This window comes from Mirounga leonina, unplaced genomic scaffold (genome assembly GCF_011800145.1).
Source record: "Mirounga leonina isolate KUSES-001 unplaced genomic scaffold, KU_Mleo_1.0 Mir_91, whole genome shotgun sequence".
Taxonomy (NCBI): Eukaryota; Metazoa; Chordata; class Mammalia; order Carnivora; family Phocidae; genus Mirounga; species Mirounga leonina.
Window position 1 is genome coordinate 14,107,756 of NW_023270839.1, and position 20,346 is coordinate 14,128,101.

The 20,346-nt window shown below is 35.8% G+C and overlaps 1 protein-coding gene across 2 annotated transcripts in view; it reads left to right on the top strand.

The window, feature by feature from the left end:
• CDIN1 (CDAN1 interacting nuclease 1) overlaps nt 1-20,346 on the top strand; it is a 205,721-nt gene that overhangs the window by 40,440 nt on the left and 144,935 nt on the right. For both annotated transcript variants that reach the window (XM_034994492.1, XM_034994493.1), the window contains exons 2-4: nt 10,106-10,151; nt 11,041-11,105; nt 18,092-18,152. In XM_034994492.1, coding sequence (XP_034850383.1) covers nt 10,106-10,151; nt 11,041-11,105; nt 18,092-18,152 — 172 coding nt within the window. The remainder of the gene's footprint in view (nt 1-10,105; nt 10,152-11,040; nt 11,106-18,091; nt 18,153-20,346) is intronic.

Genomic DNA, 20,346 nt, shown 5'->3' on the forward strand with positions numbered 1-20,346 from the left:
GGGACAGATGTGAACAACTCTTGATGATAGAATCAACAAGACTTGGTGACTTTTTAATTGTTTCAGGGGTGAGGGGGATGGGAGAATCTGGAGTGATCCATAGATTTCTAGCTCAGGCATCTGTGTTTATAGAAATAATTGATTTAAGGGAAGTTGGGTCTGAAACTCATTTTTGGGAAAGGGGGTGGTGGTAAATTTAATTTTAAGATACTTTTAGCCAAAGAGGTGAAAAGTCCCAAAAGGAGCTATAAAATTGAGACTGATTCTGAGTAGAGATGGAGGCTGGAAATAATATACTTGGGAGTTATGGAAGTAGTTACTGGGAACACAGCTGGATTGTGCTTTCACCTGCATGAGCATGTAGGGTGAAAAAAGAAGAGGGTTGAAGAGATGTCCCTGGGAAACCTCAGGGAAGAGGATGTGCAGCCATTGGAAGAGAGAAAGATAGGTGGTTAGCAGGGTAGGAGGAAAATTATTAGAAAATAGTGCCCTGGAATGCTGGGTAGGAGGAAAGTTATTAGAAAATAGTGCCTGGAATTCATGGGAGGAAATATTTTTAAGAAAAGAGGGATAGTAAGTGCAAAATGTTGCCATGAGGTCAGCTAGGGTAAGAAATATGTCTTTGGGGTTTAGTGGTAAGGAAGTCTCTGTGACCTTTGTTTTAGTTAAGGAGTGAGGGCAGAAGTGAGATTGCTGTGGGGTGGAGGCTGAATAGAATTTATGGAATTAAAGGGTTTCTAGATAAAGACATTAGGTCATGAAGAGAATCAGAGATGGACAGTAGTTAGAAAGGTAGGCAGGTGGTGGCTCATGAAGACAAGAGCATGCTTGGAAATAAATGAAGAAAGTGATGAAAGATATACTAGCTAATACTCTATGTAGAGTTGGAAGTAAGTTGAATTTTAACCAATAAGGGGAAGATTATAAATATCTACATACAGGCTATTATTCATCTATCATTATCTGTTCTCTCTCTCTCCAATCATAATAAAATTACCACAAACTTAATTTGAGCATTTCTTATAATGTAACTTAATCTGATTTATTAAACAAGGAAAAAAACAGAAGAAATCATTGTAGGAATAATTGATAAACACCTCTTATAAATGTATCTATTATTTATATATTGTGTTGAAGTTATTGGGATTGCTTTAGAGAAAAATGACCAGACTTTTGGTTTTGCACATGAAATTGAGTGTTTGTCACCCAGGCTTCTTATTCTTTATCTGATTTATGTTATAGCTCTTTCTAAAAAGTTAATACTTAAATTTAATTAGAAAGGAAAGAAATCTAAGATACTTTAGACTCTAACTAAATTGGAACATTTGAAATAGGGCAGATTTAGAGCAGAAAAGAATCTTAAAGATCAATTTATCTGACTCCTCTTCAGTTCTTCCTTCTTGATTCTCTTATTACATTTCTTTTCCTTTTTTATTTTGTTTGCTAGGATCTTCAGTTTGTTAGAATCTCCTAGAATAAAATCAGTCTCTTTCTCTTTTCTCCCTAATATCTAATCTGTACAATAAATTTCTCACAGCTATTGATATTACCACTGTCATTGTGCAATTTTGTGTATTTTTGTTATTTCCATCATGATTTCTTCTTTAATCTATGAGTTAGTTTGAAATGCATTTTTTTAATTTCTGAAAATAAGGGCTTTTGGGAACTTTTTAATCATTGAATTCTAATTTAATCACCCTTTTACAAGATATAGTCAAGTCCTGAGCAGAACTTTTGACAGCTTTATAGAGCTAGAAGACAAGGTTTCGGGATCAAGGGCTGGCAAAGGTGGGTGCTCATGTAAATGTCCTGAGCTTTGAGATAGGACCCTGAAGGGCCATACCCGAGGAGTAAATGTGAGCTGAAAGTAAGACAGCTCTACATGTCAGCTTGAGGTTCACCTCATTGGCCCCCAAAATTAATACCCAAAATTGGACTAAGCTGATTCTAGACTTCTAGTGCTCCCAGAATCAAATCAGAATTATCTCTGGAGAAAGATAACATTTTATTCATCAAATTATTTATAAAGCAGTTTTTCAAGTAGAATGACATATAGTGAGAGATACTCAGTCACATAAATAGACATGTGACATGAATGAAAGCTAGTAGAAGCTGTAGAAATAGACTTAAAGGGTCTGCACTTATTGGAATATTAACAGAATTTTTATAATTGTGCTTTATTCAAGGAGTTAAAAAAGAAGATTGAAGCACGTTACGGGGAATTTATTTGAAAAATAATCCAATAGAAAATCTACAAGTGGAAAATGCAAAAATTGAATTTGGATGGATTTAACAGTAAATTAGACATTATTGAAGAGAGGATTAGTGAACTGGAAGATAGAACAGAAGAAAATACCCAGAAAGTAACACAGAATAACAAAGAATAACAAAAAGGTGGAACATATGAAAAGAGTAAGAGATGGAGGATATAGTGAGGAGGGCTCAGTACACTTATTTGGAGTCTCAGGAGAAGAGAGAGTGCTAAAGCAATGTTTGAAGACATAATGATGAAGAATATTCCCAAAATGATGAATGATACCCACCCACATATTTAAGAAGTCCAACAGATTCTAAGCAAAAAGGGAAATAAATACTATAGTTAAAAATCCTAAAAACTAAAGATAAAAAATCCTGAAACTAGGTAGAGAAATAAGACACATTATCATTGAAAGAACCAAGATTTGACATCACCTACACATCTGTACTGATGGATTTATTAAAAGAAAGTTATTCCAGATGCAAGAGAGGAGAAGGAAGGAAGGGCAGTGATATGGTACATATGTTGGTATATCTGAATGAACAGAGACTATATAAAGCAATAGCAATGCCTTGTGACTTTAAGATATAGGCACGTATTGAATGGATCACTGGGTGTTATATGCAAACAATGAATCATGGAACACTACATCAAAAACTATGATGTAATGTATGGTGATTAACATAACATAATAAAATTAAATTTAAAAAAAGATATATGCAGAATTAAAACAATGCCCATAGTATCTTAATTGCAGGAGGGAAGAACTGTAGATAGTATTGAGAAGTTTCTGTGTTTTCCATGCAACAGTTAACACTAATTAATAATAAATTATGATCATTTGAGGAGGCATGTGATTATGTAGGACAATCATTAAATGAATAGTATAACTTGTAAAGAATGTACAACTTCCACATTGCCAGTGTTCAAATAATGAAGAATAAGTATTAAACCAATTGAAACTAAGACAAGAAAGGAGAGAAAGGGAATGTAAAGTGGGTAAGACAGTTAGCATTTAGTAAGATGATTGATTTAATCCTGAATATATCAGTAATTACATTAAATATACATTGTTTAGCTACAATAATCAAAACAATGTGGTATCTGTGTAAAGATAAATATATCAATCAATGGAACAGATTAGAAAGTCCCAAAATAAGCCTTCAGATATTTGGTTTCCTCAAAGGCAGTAGTGATAATTCAGTGGGCATATGGTATGTGGTCAATTACATATTCGTATGAAAATAACAAAAACAAACTGCAACCCCTATCTCCTATTAATGTACAGATTTAATCCAAGATACATCATAGGCCTCATTGTAAGAGCTAACATTATTAAGCTTCTAAAAGAAAATATATGAGAATATCTTCATGACTGTAGGTAGGCAAAGATTTCTTAGAAGAGATGCATGGAAAGTGTGAATAATCAAATTAAAGAATTGATGAATTGGGTTTCATCAAAATGAAAAGCTTCTGCACTTCAAAAGATACCATAAAGAAAATGAAAAAGCAAGCGATGGACTAAGTACTAAGCTATGAGACAAGGATGATCAGCAATGGGGACTTTCCTTTAAAGTTGGTGGGAGTTTAAAATTGTTACAAACACTTTGAAAAATTGTTTGACACCTACTGATGCTAGAGATGTGCATGTCAGATGACCCAAAATTTCAGTCCTACATTTATATTCATTAGAAATGTGTGCACATGTGCACCGAAAGGTATACAAGATTGTTCACTGCAGCATTATTTTCATTAGCAAAAGACTGAAAACAGTTCAGATATTCATCAACAATACAATAGATAAATGTGGTATATACTTATACAGTAGAATATACCATATAACAATGAGAAAGATTTAACTGCACTTAAATAACGTGGGCAACTTTCACAAACATATTGTCCCATGAAGGGGCCAGATACAGAAGAGCACACTGTGTTTCCATTAATGTAAAGTTTGCACACAGGCAGAGCACACCTATACAACTTAGCAATACTTATATGGGTGGTAAAACTATAAAGAAAAGCAAGAAAGAGATGAACATAAAGATCAGGTTCGTTTGTGAGAGGAAAAGGTTGGTGATCAAGTAGGGTGCTTTTTGGGGTGCTAGCAGTGTTCTGTTTGTTTACCTAGTGGCTCTGTGTGGTTTCGTTTTTCATATATTCATTGGCTGTACGTTTGTTCTGTTTTTTTTTCTTATTGTGTCTCACAATAAAAATAGTTTAAAGAGAGTAATATGTAATGGTGTAGATAAATGTTAATATCTTACATAATGAAGGCATGTGACAAAAAAGTATGTTAAAAACATAGTTTTTAAAATGTTTATGTGTGTGCGTAGAGACACGCACACACAAACACTCACAGCAGACACACAATAAAAACACAGGAAGGATCTATGCCAGAATGCTAACAATGGACATCTTTGCACTTTACACAGAATATATACTATTTTATAACTAGGAAACCCTTCATTAAATATTATTTAATAAAATTAACACCTATAGAGGGTGTTGTCAAGACTGGGTTATTTATACTGTGTTGTTCAGGGAAGGATTTAAAGCTGCTTTATATGCAGTAAATAGCATTTTGAACAAAAGACATATATGCAGTCACATAGAGACACTTCAGGCAATGGTGTGGTTATTAACAGAATATACTTTAGCTGCAGCAGCAATAATGGAAATTACCCAACAATTTTTTAATCCTACACTGTTTCTTGAAGTCAATAGTTGCTTTATCATTCAACACAAAAAAGAACAGCATTTTTATGTAGCTAGTTAAAGGAAAACTGCAATTTGTTTTTTTTTTTAAAGGGAATATTGTCTAAGGCCACAGAATTTGCTCAAAACATCCGTGACTTCAATTTCCTATTAAAAAAGCAACAGTGCCTACCTTGCAGGGTTGTCTAGAGTGTGATGTGATAGCATATAAATGCTCAAGCAGGGGTATTAGTACACATGACATGTAGAACTGATTTCTGGGAACTTTTGGAAAGGAAGACTAGCACTGAGATGAAGAGTTTGGGTTTGGGCATTGGACCTGGATTTTGATTCCCCACTCTACAGATAAGCAATTGTGTGTATTACTTAACTTCTCTTCCTTCATTTCCACATCTTTAAAATAAGGAAGATAATAGTACTGACCTCAGAGGGTTGTTGTGGGGGTAAAACAAAGTGCCCAGTGTAGTGTCTAGCACAAAATAAATATCCATATAAATTTTAGCTCTTGTTGTAGAACTGTTTTATATGTGGCTTCAGGTTATCAGCAAGAGTAGTTAAGAGCCTGGGACAGTAACCATTCTTTTTTCATATATATAACACCTATAGCCTTTCAGAATTTTCTTTTTGATAATTGATTATTGCTAAGCCTAATGCTGCCATGTATATAGTCATTTATGGGAATATTTGCCATGATTGGGCATAAAATATAGCCTGCAACCTTGATATGAAGTTGAAAATTGGGAAGAGAGGAAATGGGGAAGTAGGTAGAATGCATAAATATTTCTCTATTTCTTGAATTTAACTATTTTTCTCCTCCTGTCTGCTCCTCCCCCACCCCCCAGTATCAGTATCAGTAATCTCTCTCCAGATTCTTTCCATTTTGCATTGTATGTTCCTGAAAAAAAAAAAAAAGTTAGTGGTTTTTTTTGTACCAAGTCTTGCTATCTTATTGAATTTCATTTTGATTTTATGGTGGTGGGGGGGGAAGGCTCTCTGTTTGAAATTTGTGTGTAGGTGTGTAGGAAGGTGGGAGTGAGGGAGGGTAGATACATTGCTGTCATAGAACACCTTCCTTGACCAGTATTCTGAATCATTAACCACAAAGAGCCAGTGTTCCATTGTGTTCTTTCACAGACTTAGAGAGGTTGCACCTTGTAACCATGAGGTCTCCAAGTCTATTGCTTTGTAGGAGTATCCTGCTTCATATCCCTTTAATTGGTTTACTGCTTTCTGAGTCCCAGAAATAATATTTATTTTGCTCAGAGAATTTTGAGCTCAGTAAAGTGTAGACATTTAAGCTTCCCAGATTCTGTAGCAAAAGGAGCTTGGAAATCAAATAACGGTACTTACTTTTTTATGGTCTTTTTTCAGAGGTTGGGTACTTGAAAGAGGAAGAACATAAAATGTGTGGTATCTTCTTCCTTAAGATTCTTTTTTTTTTTTTTAAGTCTCCACTGGGAATGTGAGGACTTCCTTCTTATATGAAAGTTGAATTGCAACTAAGACTGTGCTGAGCTCTGTCTGCTCTTAGTCTCTGCAGCACTCATGAAACCCTCTGACGTTCATTTTCTCTAATATGCTTCAGGTTACTTGAATATCTTAGCTGGATGGATTTGGGGACATGTTGAGTTAAATATTGAATGGGGAGCTGGCATATCGCCTTTTCATATACCTGACATTTGAAGAGTCCTGGATGCAATATAAAATGAGAGTAAATAGTACTCCATCAATATTTAAAGTCTGTATGGAAAAATCATATGTACACCGCCCAATTTATGATCTCTGGGTATATCAATTTAGTGACACAGTGACAGGCAGAGGAACAATTTTAAGGAAGCCAAATACAGTAGCTGCCAGCTAAGAAGAGAATTAGAAAGGACAAAAATGGACAGTCCTTTCCAAGTAGCGCATCCCATACATGTGCCATCATGATGGAGTACCTTTTCTCCTCCTCCATCACGTCTCCTATTTCCAGAACACATAGAAACTGGAGTGGGTATATTTCTTCTTTTTGAAGGTTAAAAAAAAAAAAAGCATATATTATTACTCAGAAGAAGTATGGAGCGTGGTCAGTTCAATTTATGGTTGCTTGAGCATCTCAACAATGTTCTCAAGGCCCTGGGCTCTTTCCCTCTTCTGTGCCTCCATCCTCATTTTGTTGGCTCTGATCTCATGCTTGCTTATCCACTGTTGCAGTATGACAGCTCCAGCTCTGTGTAGCTGTTCACATGACCCGGACAAGGTTTTACATAGCCATTCTAGGGGTCCACTGGCTTGCTCTTCTTTTCTCAGAAAGCTACAGGGTGAGGTGTGTAATCTGGGAGGGTAGCATGGGAAAAAAGACAAACTGATTTTTTGAAGAGGTTTTAATAATATATCTTGGGCATTTGTGCAAAATCAGTGACTCTATTTTTGAACATGTAAATCTAAAACACAAAAATGCTAAGGGAAACATGTAGGCTCCAAAGCCAGTGTAGTCTTGAAATATGTGAGAATGCAGAGTGTGATTTGCTTCGCTAGATCCCTAAAAAATATGTTGGTACTTAACAGTGTTCTCATTTTTGCTTTTTTGGCTGCACATACATATTGAAAGTTTCCTCTAAGTCAGTTACTTTATTTTTTCTTTTCTTTTTTTTTTTTTTTATCTTGATGTCATATTTCCCCCGATGACCTCGGGACAGTATAGATGCTCAGTGAATACTGCTGACTGATTGACTGTGGTGTTCAAGATAGACTTTTCAGTTACACAGTGTCTTTTTCTCCCCTTTTCTTTGGCTGAAAACCATATTCCTGTGAACCTGGTGATTGTTGAATTTATACCAAAACTTCTGCACTCTTCGCCAATCAAATCAAACACTGGGAGGTTGCAGTGGGGGAAGGGCAGACATGGTAAGCTCTTCAGAGCTGTACACTTGAAGATTGTGATTGCTCTAATCTCCTCTTGCCTCTTTCCCTTTGGAATATCTTCTTAGAATTAACACTCCGGAGGAAAGTAACAAATGATATACACTGGAGTCAGTGTCTTGGTTGCCCTAATACTTTCCTGCTCTTTAAGGTATGAGTCATGTTCAGAACACTCTTCTGTAAGCTTAGCACATACACGAACAGAGCTTGGTTGGCAAATAACCTGGCAGAGGTCATTCAGCTCTCTACAGCTTTGTCTAGTCAACCAAACCCAAAGCATTTTGGACCCAGGTCTGTCTATCCTTTTTACTGTGCTAAGTATGTCATTTGCTCTCTTTATGTCTAGGCCAGTTTTACCTCCTCCTGGAATCTTCTCTCTAACCCCATTGGCCATTGAGAAAATGGGTTACTTCATAGGCTCTGTCCAGTTTCTGCTGAATTGAATTCTAAGCAGTTTAAAGGTAGTTTCCTGGCTAAAGATATTATCTCATCTTCTGTTTTTACAGTACCTTCAACTCCTGACCAACTTCTTATTCTGAAACTGTTTATTCCTAAACTTATTTCTCCAGCTGTCTCTTAGTCTTCCCATTCTGGGTGTCCACAGTTACATTTTTGTTTTATTCACGGTTTTGTTTCCTCCTCCTTAGTCATTGGTCCCCAACTTGCCAATTACAAGCACATTTATTGCCATCATATTTTCTGACCCTTAGAGACCAACATTTTGTCCATCATTAAATGACTAACCTAAATATGTTTTGCTGTACAATGAGGAGAGGGTCTATTTATTGCACATAAATATCTAATGTATTGACTTATTCAGTAGTTTCTAAGGATCTGGGCTTAATTTTGCCTTTTTTTTTTTTTTTCAGAAGCTGTTTGTCAGAAACCCTACTAGGGTATGTGATTTCATATGAAGTTCAGGCAAGCCAGGAATAATAGGAAGATTTTATGTGTAAAATTGGCTTTTTCAAAGGTGGTTTCATTTTTAAAGGGAAACTGAAAAAATTGGACTATTGCGAGTTTATAATTTTTTTATAATTTTTATTCAATCTCAGTGCTTTTGAGTTATTGAAGCAATTCTTTAGTAACGATCGGTTTTCCTTGCTAAACATTTACAGTGTTTGTGTTTTTTTAACCTATTTTTTTGTTGTCTGATGAGAATGGAAAGGGTTTCGAAGCCAAATCTATGATGGTATGCAGAAGATGACAACACTGTGGCAGCGTGTAAAGAAATATGCTGCATTGTTTTTATTTCACACTCTCCAAATTACCTGTGCTGAGCTTAAGAGGTTTCATTCACGCATAGAAAAATTTTAATTATTCATAGTGCTTTGGTGTACCATAAAAGTCGAATTATTAACACTGTAATTTGTTCAGATAGCATTTAGTAGAAAATATATCAGAAATAATTAATTGTTCTCAAGATATGATAAGGTAGATATATCTACAGAGGGCAATCAAAAAGAGTAGCAGTAGGATATTGATTGCTTTTTAGAGGAAAAAAAAATTCTGTTCATTTCTAAATGTTCACAATTGTGATAGGCAAATTCCCACTTGGGAAGAGTGTTTTCCAGGTTGTTTCACTGCCAAGTGTTTGACATTGTGTGGAGTCTTGGATGCATAAGGCTTATGGCCGTCTTTGGGAATGACGTACCCCTAGGACCTCGGCTTTCTGCTGTGAAAGCTCCTATTTTCAAAGCCCACTACTGTCAGTAGGAACGTTCCAGTGGTCTCTCGGTGCTACTTCTAGTGAAGACCAAAGTTTTTCCCCCTGACTCTGAGATAGCTGCAGAAGAGGATACCTGTCCGCTAACAAAATAAATTTAGAATGCTGCCAGCGAGTGAACCGCCTGTTCTCCACTGTTTATGGGATTTGACTCTTATCACTTACTAATGGAAATAAACCTTGCTTCCTTTTGGTCTGTTTTAACATAACTGCACGCTACAGGCATGATTTATAATCATTCTAAAGTTAAAAAAAACGTCCAAATTGTATGATCGTTTGCTCCGAGACCATCCATATTTTTCCCTTTCCCTTTTTCTGTCTCCTTGACCTAGCAGCAGGAAGCCTTTGTTTGAGGTGTTCATCTGGAACAACTTTTCCACACTTGTTTTCATGTTCTGTTAGATTACAGGGCAGCAGGCCTACCTTTGAAGCTCCTTTCTCTTTTGTTTCTTTGCCGTGCACTCCAGTAATTAACTTTGTCCTTCTTTTATTTGTTCCAGTCAATCGCAGGCCACTCTGCTGAGCATCTTCTCCCAGGAGTACCAGGTTAGAAGTTTTCTCCTTTGTGAGGGTTGACAGGTGCCTAATTGAATGATGAATGTCCCTTTATTTCTTTGTAATTGAACTGCCAGCTCTCTGATTGGGTTGGAGGATGTTCTCCTTTCCACATCAAGCACCGCCTGCGTCTCAGTGGAGGCCTGCCAAGCCTACCCATCCATCTGTCTAATAACATCTAGCCTTTGCTTATTTGGTGGACCTGTAATAAATTATGCTAAACCATTATTATTCTGACAATAATAATTTCCCTGTGTTGCGTGGTTCCATGTGCTAAATGTTTGCTGACTTGCACTGTCAGTGCCGCTTTCCATTGCTGACAGAGATGATGATAAATGACCATTGCTGGAGTGGCAGAAGGCAAGAGAGGCAGAAAATGGAGTCATTTATCATGAGATGACAGGTGTCAGTCAAGTGGCAAGTCTCTATGGAATTACTTTTTGTAGTTTTCAAATAAGTTGTTTTTAAGCAATGTTCTTCCTGGTTAAAAATGGCAATTGGATTGTAAAACTAGAGTGCAGAGGACTTAGATGGAATTGAATTGAGGGAAAATTAATACAAAGGTTGAAAGAGGGAACAAGTTTTTCTTTGCCCTCTGCAACCCTAAGCAAACTTATTTAGATTCAATTACTATGACCCTGTTGGCTTTTACATATATACTGTACCTTGTGGTACAGGCTGAAGACATCCTGGCCAAGCAGTAGAGATTAAAATGCATAGATTCATAAAGTAGAAGGAAAAAAGACCCACCACCGCTCAAATCCCCAAGCTATTATTCAGCTTGCCCTATGTGCTAGATATTGGGATGAAGAGATTTGTCATTCTGTTCTTGAACCTGATGCGTGACACAACATAAAGATCTTTTTTTGTTTTGTTTCAGAAACATATTAAAAGAACACATGCCAAACATCATACTTCAGAAGCGATTGAAAGTTATTATCAGAGGTATGACCTGCCTGCCCCACTAGAGGGTATCATAGTACCTATTAATTGTAATAATAATTATGAAAAATTAGGTTACTAAATTAATTGTCTATATAACATTTCAGGGCATTGTGATACAAGTCTTATTTAAGACTTAAGGTATATTTTTTTAATGATTTTTCAAATGGTGTGTTTAAAGAATATGGTGAGACTATCTTGATTGTGTGTTATGCATACTATGTAAGAAATCCTTACAGTATTATGAAATCTCAGTTGGCTACTTTAAACTTATTGTAAGTGCATATCTTGTATAGATGCATGTGAATACACACATGTATCTACATACATGTATGAAAGTTCTCGAATCAAGTTTTCTTATTTAAATCAACAAGTTGAAAAATACATTAGAAAATAAGATTGAATTTTGGTTCACTTCTATCTTGCATCATAGGTATTGGGTTTGCCATTTTAGAAATGGAAAAAAAGGACATGTCAAGTAAGGACATATGGAGATAGATAATAATAGACAACTGTCACATTTTAAATGGGGTTTTGTATTTTAAAAAGAAAATCTGGGTATTAAATCACCAACATAGTGTCCAGGGGATATTTTAATTTTGGCCTAATTTATTATAAATAGTTTTCAACCTCTGTTCTAAAACAGAATGTTTAAAGTAGCTTTTTAAAAGAAGAAGGTAGGAAGGGAAAATGAAGGGGGGAAATCGGAGGGGGAGACGAACCATGAGAGACTACGACTCTGAAAAACAAACTGAGGGTTCTAGAGGGGAGGGGGGTGGGAGGATGGGTTAGCCTGGTGATGGGTATTGAGGAGGGCATGTACTAAATGGAGCACTGGGTGTTATATGCAAACAATGAATCATGGAACACTACATCAAAAACTAATGATGTAATGTATGGTGATTAACATAACATAATAAAATTAAAAAAGCTTTTAAAAAAAAATTCTAAAAACGATACTGTCTTTGTAATATGACTGATTAATTTATAACTGTAAATGGTAATGGTTTGCATTAGAATTGTTGGTTTCTTAAATATTTCAAGGACATATTGGAAAGGAAAGCTGTCTGAAATATGCTTTTAAATTATTACACCTAAGATTGACAGATCAATGTTTCTGTGGCGATAGTGACACCACCGATTTTAGATGAATGATTTTTGTGCACAAAAATTTTATGAATGAAATGAGTATCTAGAATAAATACAGTATCGTGTTTCTGGAAAGTTGTTTTTTAAGAATTGAGAAGTGTTTATTGAAAACAAAAGTTATTGAACTTATTAGCCTTTTAAAAAATTATATAATGTGCCATGTATGATAAGAGATGCGTTCAGTTTTCAGTAGTAGTGTATGTTAAAGATACACACACCACATATGCATACACACTTTTGTGTCTAGGAGAATTCCCCTCTAAACAAGTCTTTGTAGAATTTGAATTGATTTTTTCCAAATTTATAGTCTCTTCAGTGACACCAACATTTGAATGCAAGTTATAACCTAAATCATTCATGAAAAATGAAGAATGGCTCACAAAGTGCTATGAAGTCATCAACAGCTTTGGAATCTAGACCCTCCAAAGAAAGACTGAAAAGTTACTTATCTGTCAAAAAGTACATTTTTGTTTATAAAAATGATCATCTTAGGCCATCATATAAAAGTTTGGTTCTATGTCCAGGCTTTAAAGCCTTGGTAACATAAGCAGTAGAAAATAGAGCCTTTCCTAGAAATTTGGAGATCCACTTACGGGCCATGGGGCTGCCCTCTGACAGTCATTTTCATTGTTGTTTAAAGGCCATTTTACTTAGATGATTTCTAAGACCTCTCGGTGCTGCTTTTTAAAATTTAGTTTCATTTAAAAGTGTATTTAATTATTGAGGTATGAACATACTTTATTGGATTATCTGAATTGGTCAAGCCAGAAATAAAATTCTTTCCTGTAAATATGGTTACTTAATGATGAACATTTGGGTGAGCAATAATGAGACTACAGAAATATATACACATATATTTATATATATTTATAAATTTATTTAAATGTGAGAATCTCAGTTGTTTTAAGGAGTCACAAATTTTGAAGTAAAAATGTGAAGTTAGGCTGTAATGGACAGTCTAATAAGAAAACAGTCTCACCAAATTCTTACTTGACCACCCTGTTCCCTGGCTTTTTGCCCTGCACTCTGTGCTTGGAGATGGGCCACATTGTTACCTTTCAGATGGATTGACCACACAGCCTCTTGTAAACGTGCTGGTTAAATGTCCCTATAGTCTCTAAGGTAAATTGGCCTTTCGAGAGTTTTGTTTTCCAGCTGATAATAATAAAGGCAAATTGTATTATATCAAAACATATCTAAGCAGTTTGACAATACTAATACTTTCTTTAATTCTTTTTCTTTTATAAAAGTAATACTTGAATATTGTAGAAATTAAGCACACCTGTAATGGTATAGAAAGGAATGGATGATCGCACATAATTGTGGCAGCCACAGGTAACCACTGTGGTATTTTTCATTGTAGTCTTTTGTCAATCCATTTTTATATAGATGAGGTCATACTATATATACCATTGTGAATCCTGAATTTTGTACTTGGAAAAATGTGTATAACATAATATCACTTTGTAGAAAGCTTTCTGTAAACATTTTATTGATTGCATTATTTCATCATATGAAAGTACCATAATTTACTGAATTATAACTGTTGAACATATATGTTTCTAATGTTGTAATATAAAAATAATACTGTGATAAACATTTAGGTACATAAGTGTTTGCAATTTGGATTAGTTTTTTAAGATTTCTATGTATATAATTACTGGTGCAAATAATGAGCATTTAAAGATTTTATTATATGTTGCCAAATTACTGTCTAGAAAGTTTATAATGGTTTCCCCATTGCACCTAGTCAGAGAATTCCGTTGTCTCTGCATTCTTGCTAGTGTTAAGATGATCTCAATTCAGAATTCGAAAACTGTATTTATAAACCATATAGTCCACAGTGTGATTCCATCATGGTTAACTGAAAGTTCAAAGTATCCAAATATCAGCTGAAAATGTTTTCTCGAGCTTTTGAATTATTGAGGAAATTTCCTCACTTCTTCATGTTGTGTATGTACAGGTACAGCCTGGTGTTCATTTTGAAAACAACTCTATTCTTTCCCCCTGTATCAATGGCATTTTATTTCCAAACAGGAAACATACTTGGTAAAATTTATTTAGGCCATCCAGACTGTTGCACAGGGGCATGTATGCACACACAGACACACTCACAAGTGGTCAGATTTGCAAGTCCCCATCAATAGCAAGGTTTAGAAATGTTGTCTCCCATCTTTTCCCTTCTTCCAACATACACTGTTTGAGGGCAAGCTTTATTAGCTTTAGAGAATCAGATCAATTGAATTTCATTCAGATTTTCACATGGAAAAAAGGCTAGCTCAAATATGTTATTGACATTACATGACAAAAATAGTTTCTGAAAATTTGAACTACATTTTTGTTTAATTATCACAACTTACTTTGCACTCACTGTGTCCCATCTACTAAGCCTGGAATCAAGTATACAAATGTGAATAAGACATGGTACCTGCCCTCAACTGCTCTGTTTTAGTGGGAAAACAGCTGCATCCTTGGAGATGGGCTCCAGAAATTTTAAAGGTAGAATCAACAAAGATGGTATTCAGCTGTAAGCTTAGAACAGAATTTTGGTAGTTTTTTGAAGTTATGCCATTATAATTATTATGAAAATAATTATTATAATAAAGATCAAATAACTTTTTAATATTTTAAATCAGGGGTGCCTGGGTGGCTCAGTCGGTTAAGCGTCTGCCTTCAGCTCAGGTCATGATCCAGGGTCCTGGGACCAGCCCCACATAAGGCTCCCTGCTCAGCGGGGAGTCTGCTTCTCCCCCTGCCCCCTCCCCCACCTCGTGCTCATGTGTGCTCTCTCTCTCAAATAAATAAATAAATAAATCTTTAAAAAATATTTTAAATCAGTACATATCATTTTAATCTTAGATGCTAATAAATCTTTCACATTCAAAGAAACATAAAATGGACTTTCCATGAAGATCTTTTAAGGATGGTTTCAACCCACAGGATAAACATTTCTTAGCCCTCCTATGGCAAAGCTTAGAGGATGGCACATAGCTTCTGTGCAGAGTAGTTTTAATTTACAAATAGGTATTAGGAAGATGGCCCAGGGTACCTTAATGTAGTATCCATAATCACATCTTTATATCTCAGTTATAATTCAGACCTTTGCTAAGGATCTGTTGGATGTAAGTTCAGCATTCATTTGTGTAGGGCTCTCCCAAGATGCTTCCAGTCCAATTGGAGAGAGAAACAAACCATTGTAAATGTATGAAAAGTCTACACTGCAAGTTTGCACAAGATGTTTTGAGAATACAGAGAAGGGTAGCATTAGGAATTTCTGATCGTGTCCTTACTGAATGTTTTCTGTAATTAGTATGCTCCTTTGATTGCATATCTAAATATTTCAATAAAACTGATCTGTCACTTGGTATAGAAGACAGTTAAAGTTCCCAGAAAGGAAAACTTACTTCAAATTAATTTTCACTTAATTTCTTTTCCCCAGCACTTCTGAAGTGTTACGGAATATAGTTAGGAAACAAATTGGAGAATAAATATATTCAGAAGCAGGCCTACCCTTTTCAACATTTGAAGGCCCCTCAGTCGACCTTGGGGGATGGGGTTCCATTTCAGAGCTTTACTGTTCACCGGCCAAGAGAGCCCAGACAGGTTTCATCCGTACCCTGGGGTCTTATTTCTTGGCAACTAGGCAGCTTTTAACAAGCTCATAATTAGGAATTTCCACTGCATTAAGTATGAACATGTTTCTATATAGATATAGTGGGCTATTGTTTGACCATCTCCTGTTCTTTAAACTTAACAGAGGCACTCCATTGGTTAATGGTTAATGCAACATTTACGTGAAACCACAGAGTTTTGAGTCCAAACAACAGTTCCCTGGCATAGACAGTGGTCTGAGGTCTAGCTTCTCTTTTTCATGTTTTCCTATCAGCTCTCAAAGCTCTGCTCTGGTCATACTAGAGCCTTTCCTGGTCCTCAGACACCCCGGGTACATTCCCAGCATTTGTGCTTACTGTTGTCTTGCTGGGAATGTTCTTCCTCCCATGGCTCCCCGCTTGCCTTCTTATGGGCCTCGACCCATGTGTCACTTGGAGATGGCTTCCTGACCAACCCATCTAAGCTTCCATTTTATCGTAGAATATATCATTATATTATGTATGTATTTCTGTGTTTTCATTGTCTCTCCACTGCAATATCATCTCTGTGATGGCAGGAGCCATGGAAGTTTTGTTCCCTGCTGCTCCTTCAGAACCTGGAACAGGCCCAATACAAGTTAGCTCTCAGAAATATTTGTGGGATAAATGAATGTTGAGTAGAAAGTTGTGAAGATACCCTAATATCAGTATAGGCTTAACTAATCTGACCCAGAGTCTGAACCCTTAATGAATGTGCATGTTTGGTGGCTTTGAACGCAGGATTAGTTGGTCAGACTTGACTGAACGGATTGGTTGTTTCCAGAGCAGCGATAGTGCTTATTTCTCAATTAGATTCCTAAACAGTTTTTTCAGGGAAGTCCCCAATTTATGGAAAATGAACTTAATAGAATTACTTTGAAGTTATAATGATCCTGAGACTTCCTACTGTGAATAATTTACTTTTCTTCCACTTTGTTTATAGGAAAATCATACATCTTCATAAACATACTTGTGAAATAATATACTTTAGTGTCTGCTTGTGGTAGTTATATGGAAGACCTCATCTGTTGACCTTGATTTTTACTATCAAACAGATATTGTTAATTTATTCACTCAAACGGCATACTGTAGAGAAAACATCCATATTGAATTCTCTTTTCTTATCCAGTATGGCTTTTAAAAGTTATTAATCAGTCATTTATTAAAGAAAAAATATATGTATGTATAATGCAATCACCTATTTTAAGTCAAAAACTGTTTTAGGCATAATAAATGGAATAAAATACAATTCTTCTACCCTCATCAGGCTTTCAACCCTGCATTGGGGGATGGGTTTGAGGTGGACAAGTAACTAGGCAGATACAATATGATGCTGTGTTAAGTGATGGAGAGATTTACAAGGTGCTCATCGATTGTACCTTGGGACACCTAACTTTCTCCTGGCTTGTGGTGGTTTGAAGAAAGTTACATGTAAGCTGAATCACGAGTTCTCCAGGTGAGGGTTGGAGTGCAGAACAGTGACTACAGATGAGACTGGCCGAGGACAGTAGGTGGGAACCAGATTATGAAGAAATTTGTAAGAGGTATTAAGTGGCTATAATTGAATCTTGAGATTTAATGTGGGGCTGTGAAATGTTTTGAGGAGAATGGCACATTCAGATTTTTGCTTAAAAAAAATCACTCTGGCTTCCATGTCTGGGATGGATTTGGGGAGGTTTTTTTGTAGGTTTTTTTAATAGTGGGATTAGGGAATGAGGAGGGATGGAGGTTATGATAGAAATCCAGGACATAAAAGATGATGCCTTGTATTGCCTGACAAGGTGTGCTGACCCACCGATGACAGGTCTGCTCCATTTGTTTCTTAATAAGGTGTCAACCAATGGATGCTTTTTTTTCAAACCATAAGAGTAAACTCACTTTCTTCGCATAAGGTGGTTGTGGTATAGATAAAGCCAGGTGACAGGGCTAGTTCTTTTCAAAATCACTTCTGTCTTCATGGAAGGGAAGGGAGCCCAACCTGCTCATACCTCGCACCCTCAACTTCAATTAGTAAGTTGCCAGTGGTTTTGAGGTAAGTTTTTTGTTTTTGTTTTTCTTTTCCCTTCAATGCTTTTCCTATGACAGTAGCATACTTTAACTAGAGTTGAGCGTGGCATTTGCCCAGGAGAAACGTGTACACACAGCGGATGCTGACAAGTCTATGCTGGCCTTTTCTTGTCACTGCATTACCACTTGGCTTTGTCTGTCTAGGTACCTGAATGGAGTGGGGAGAAATGGAACTGCCCCAGTGCTCCTGGAGCTGGCCAATGAGGTAATGTTATTGTTATTATTTTACTTAAACCTGCATAAAACCTAAGGGGCCTATCTAGAGTGGCTTTGCTTGGAATTATAATTAACCTTAAAGAAAGAGGTTTTGAGGTGCATTAGACATTTAAATTGCTCCCTGGTCTCTTTGTAGTTTTAATAATTGGACAAAGAACTTCATATATTAATAAATCAGTTAACATAATTAGTCTACTTCTTTTAAGGCAAATGTATAAACAGCTTCTTGGTTTCTTATTTTGTGGGAAATTTCAACCAAACAGCTCAGGACATGCTCATCTTTGGATGTGTTGTCTTAATTTAGTGTGAGAAATACCTGTGTTAAGTAAAGAGAGGTATGCCAAGAAAACCTATGCTAACTATTATAAAAATGAGGAGAGAAATTGTATACTTAAAAATGTAATGTTTACTTGATTTATTTTTTTGTTAGCAAACTTTTATTATGATAAAAGATACATGCCTTGAAAAGTCTCTTTATATGAAGAAGCATACTGTTCTTAGTAACACCAAGTATAAAGTGATTTATTGAACTTATTTGTTAACTCTGATCTGCTTCTGTTTGGGGAAACAAATAATAGTCTTACATTTAAAAAAGGAAGCCCTCAAGATTTCCCATGAATGAAGAAGCTATAAAAAGTTCATAATAGTGGCAGAGAGCATACTGAAAAATAAAATATTTAATTCCTAAACTTTGAAATATTTATCCACTATAATAAGAGCAATACAATATTTAGTCTGACTTGGAACTGCTTGTGCAAACCTCACAGGGATGGAATGCAATGTACACTGTTTTCGTGTTGCATTATAATGGAAAACATAGAAGCAAGGCAGAAAATGTGTGTTTGCATTAAAGATGACTCAGTACTGTGAGCATTAAGTGTTGTGGTAGCAGCACGTTCTACATGTTACATTAGCAAGGAAGGATGGTTTCTCTCACAGCTTCTGTCTGCTGTGCCACTACATTCAGCAAATGAGCAATTACCTATCAGTTACTAGAGGGTTTTAATGGTCTAGGCAGTGTCTACACCATCTGATACGATAGTTAACATATAAAATGCACTTCTCCTCCTAGCAAAACATGTATTCATACTTTTTTCTGCTTCTAAAGCAAGGTAGTTTTTAAATGTCTTCAGACTTGTTTGTTATGAGTTGATTCTATGAGCCGCTTGAGGTTACTGTGCTGTAACTAGGAATTTAGTGATTGTCCTTTATGGAAAAAAAAACATAAAGGAGTGAGCTAATAGCATCTAGAATAAGGTGATGCAAATGTACTCATTTTTATAGACGATGATATTGATGACATAAGTTTTACGTAGTAGCAATTTATATTCATTTGAATTTTTAATGGATATTTGTGTTGAGCTTAGCTTATTTAGCTGCCCTCACCATCCATCTTCTAGTACTATGGAAAATTTTAAGCCACTAACGCATTTTCTCCTACATTGGTAAACCTGTTATTTACCACAAATATATAGAATATTTAACCAAAGAAAAGGGTTACTAAAGATTTTTTCTGTCCTTTGGCTGCAGATTGGCACAGAGGTAATAGCACTTTCTGAGTGACTGCAAATGCATCAGGGAAATTTGGGAATGACTGGTACCAGATTATGGCTTCTAAACAACTAGGCTGCCATTTTTATATGATAGTTAATACTTACATGACATATGCTTGCATCTGGTGACAATTGATGTGATGGTAATGCTTTATGAGTCAGTATATATTTAATCAGTGGAAACTAAAAATTGATGAGAAATATATAACATTGGTACATCACAGTGTGCAGTAGCTCTCTTAAACGAGAACACCGTATTGTTGATTTGGGGGGCAAGGACTAGAGGCGGTCATCAGTGCTTTTATAAATACCTTAATACTAATTTTCCTATTTCAAGGCTAAAAATGAACATTTTAGGAAATCTCATTTTGTTAGTAATAATAAGATCACTCATTCTGTTCTCTCCACACAAATATTTTCAAGTGAGATTTGAAACACTATGAATTTTACTTACATGCTAAATCCTGACATGAAGCATGATGGCCCTATTTCAGAGAAAGATGGACACATGATTAATATGAAAATTAGGGAGATGCAAGTACCTGAACTAATAAGGTAGTCCTTATTCAGGCTGGACTACCTTCAGTAATTTCACCATTTTTCATGTGTCAGCTCTGATGTGGGTTACTA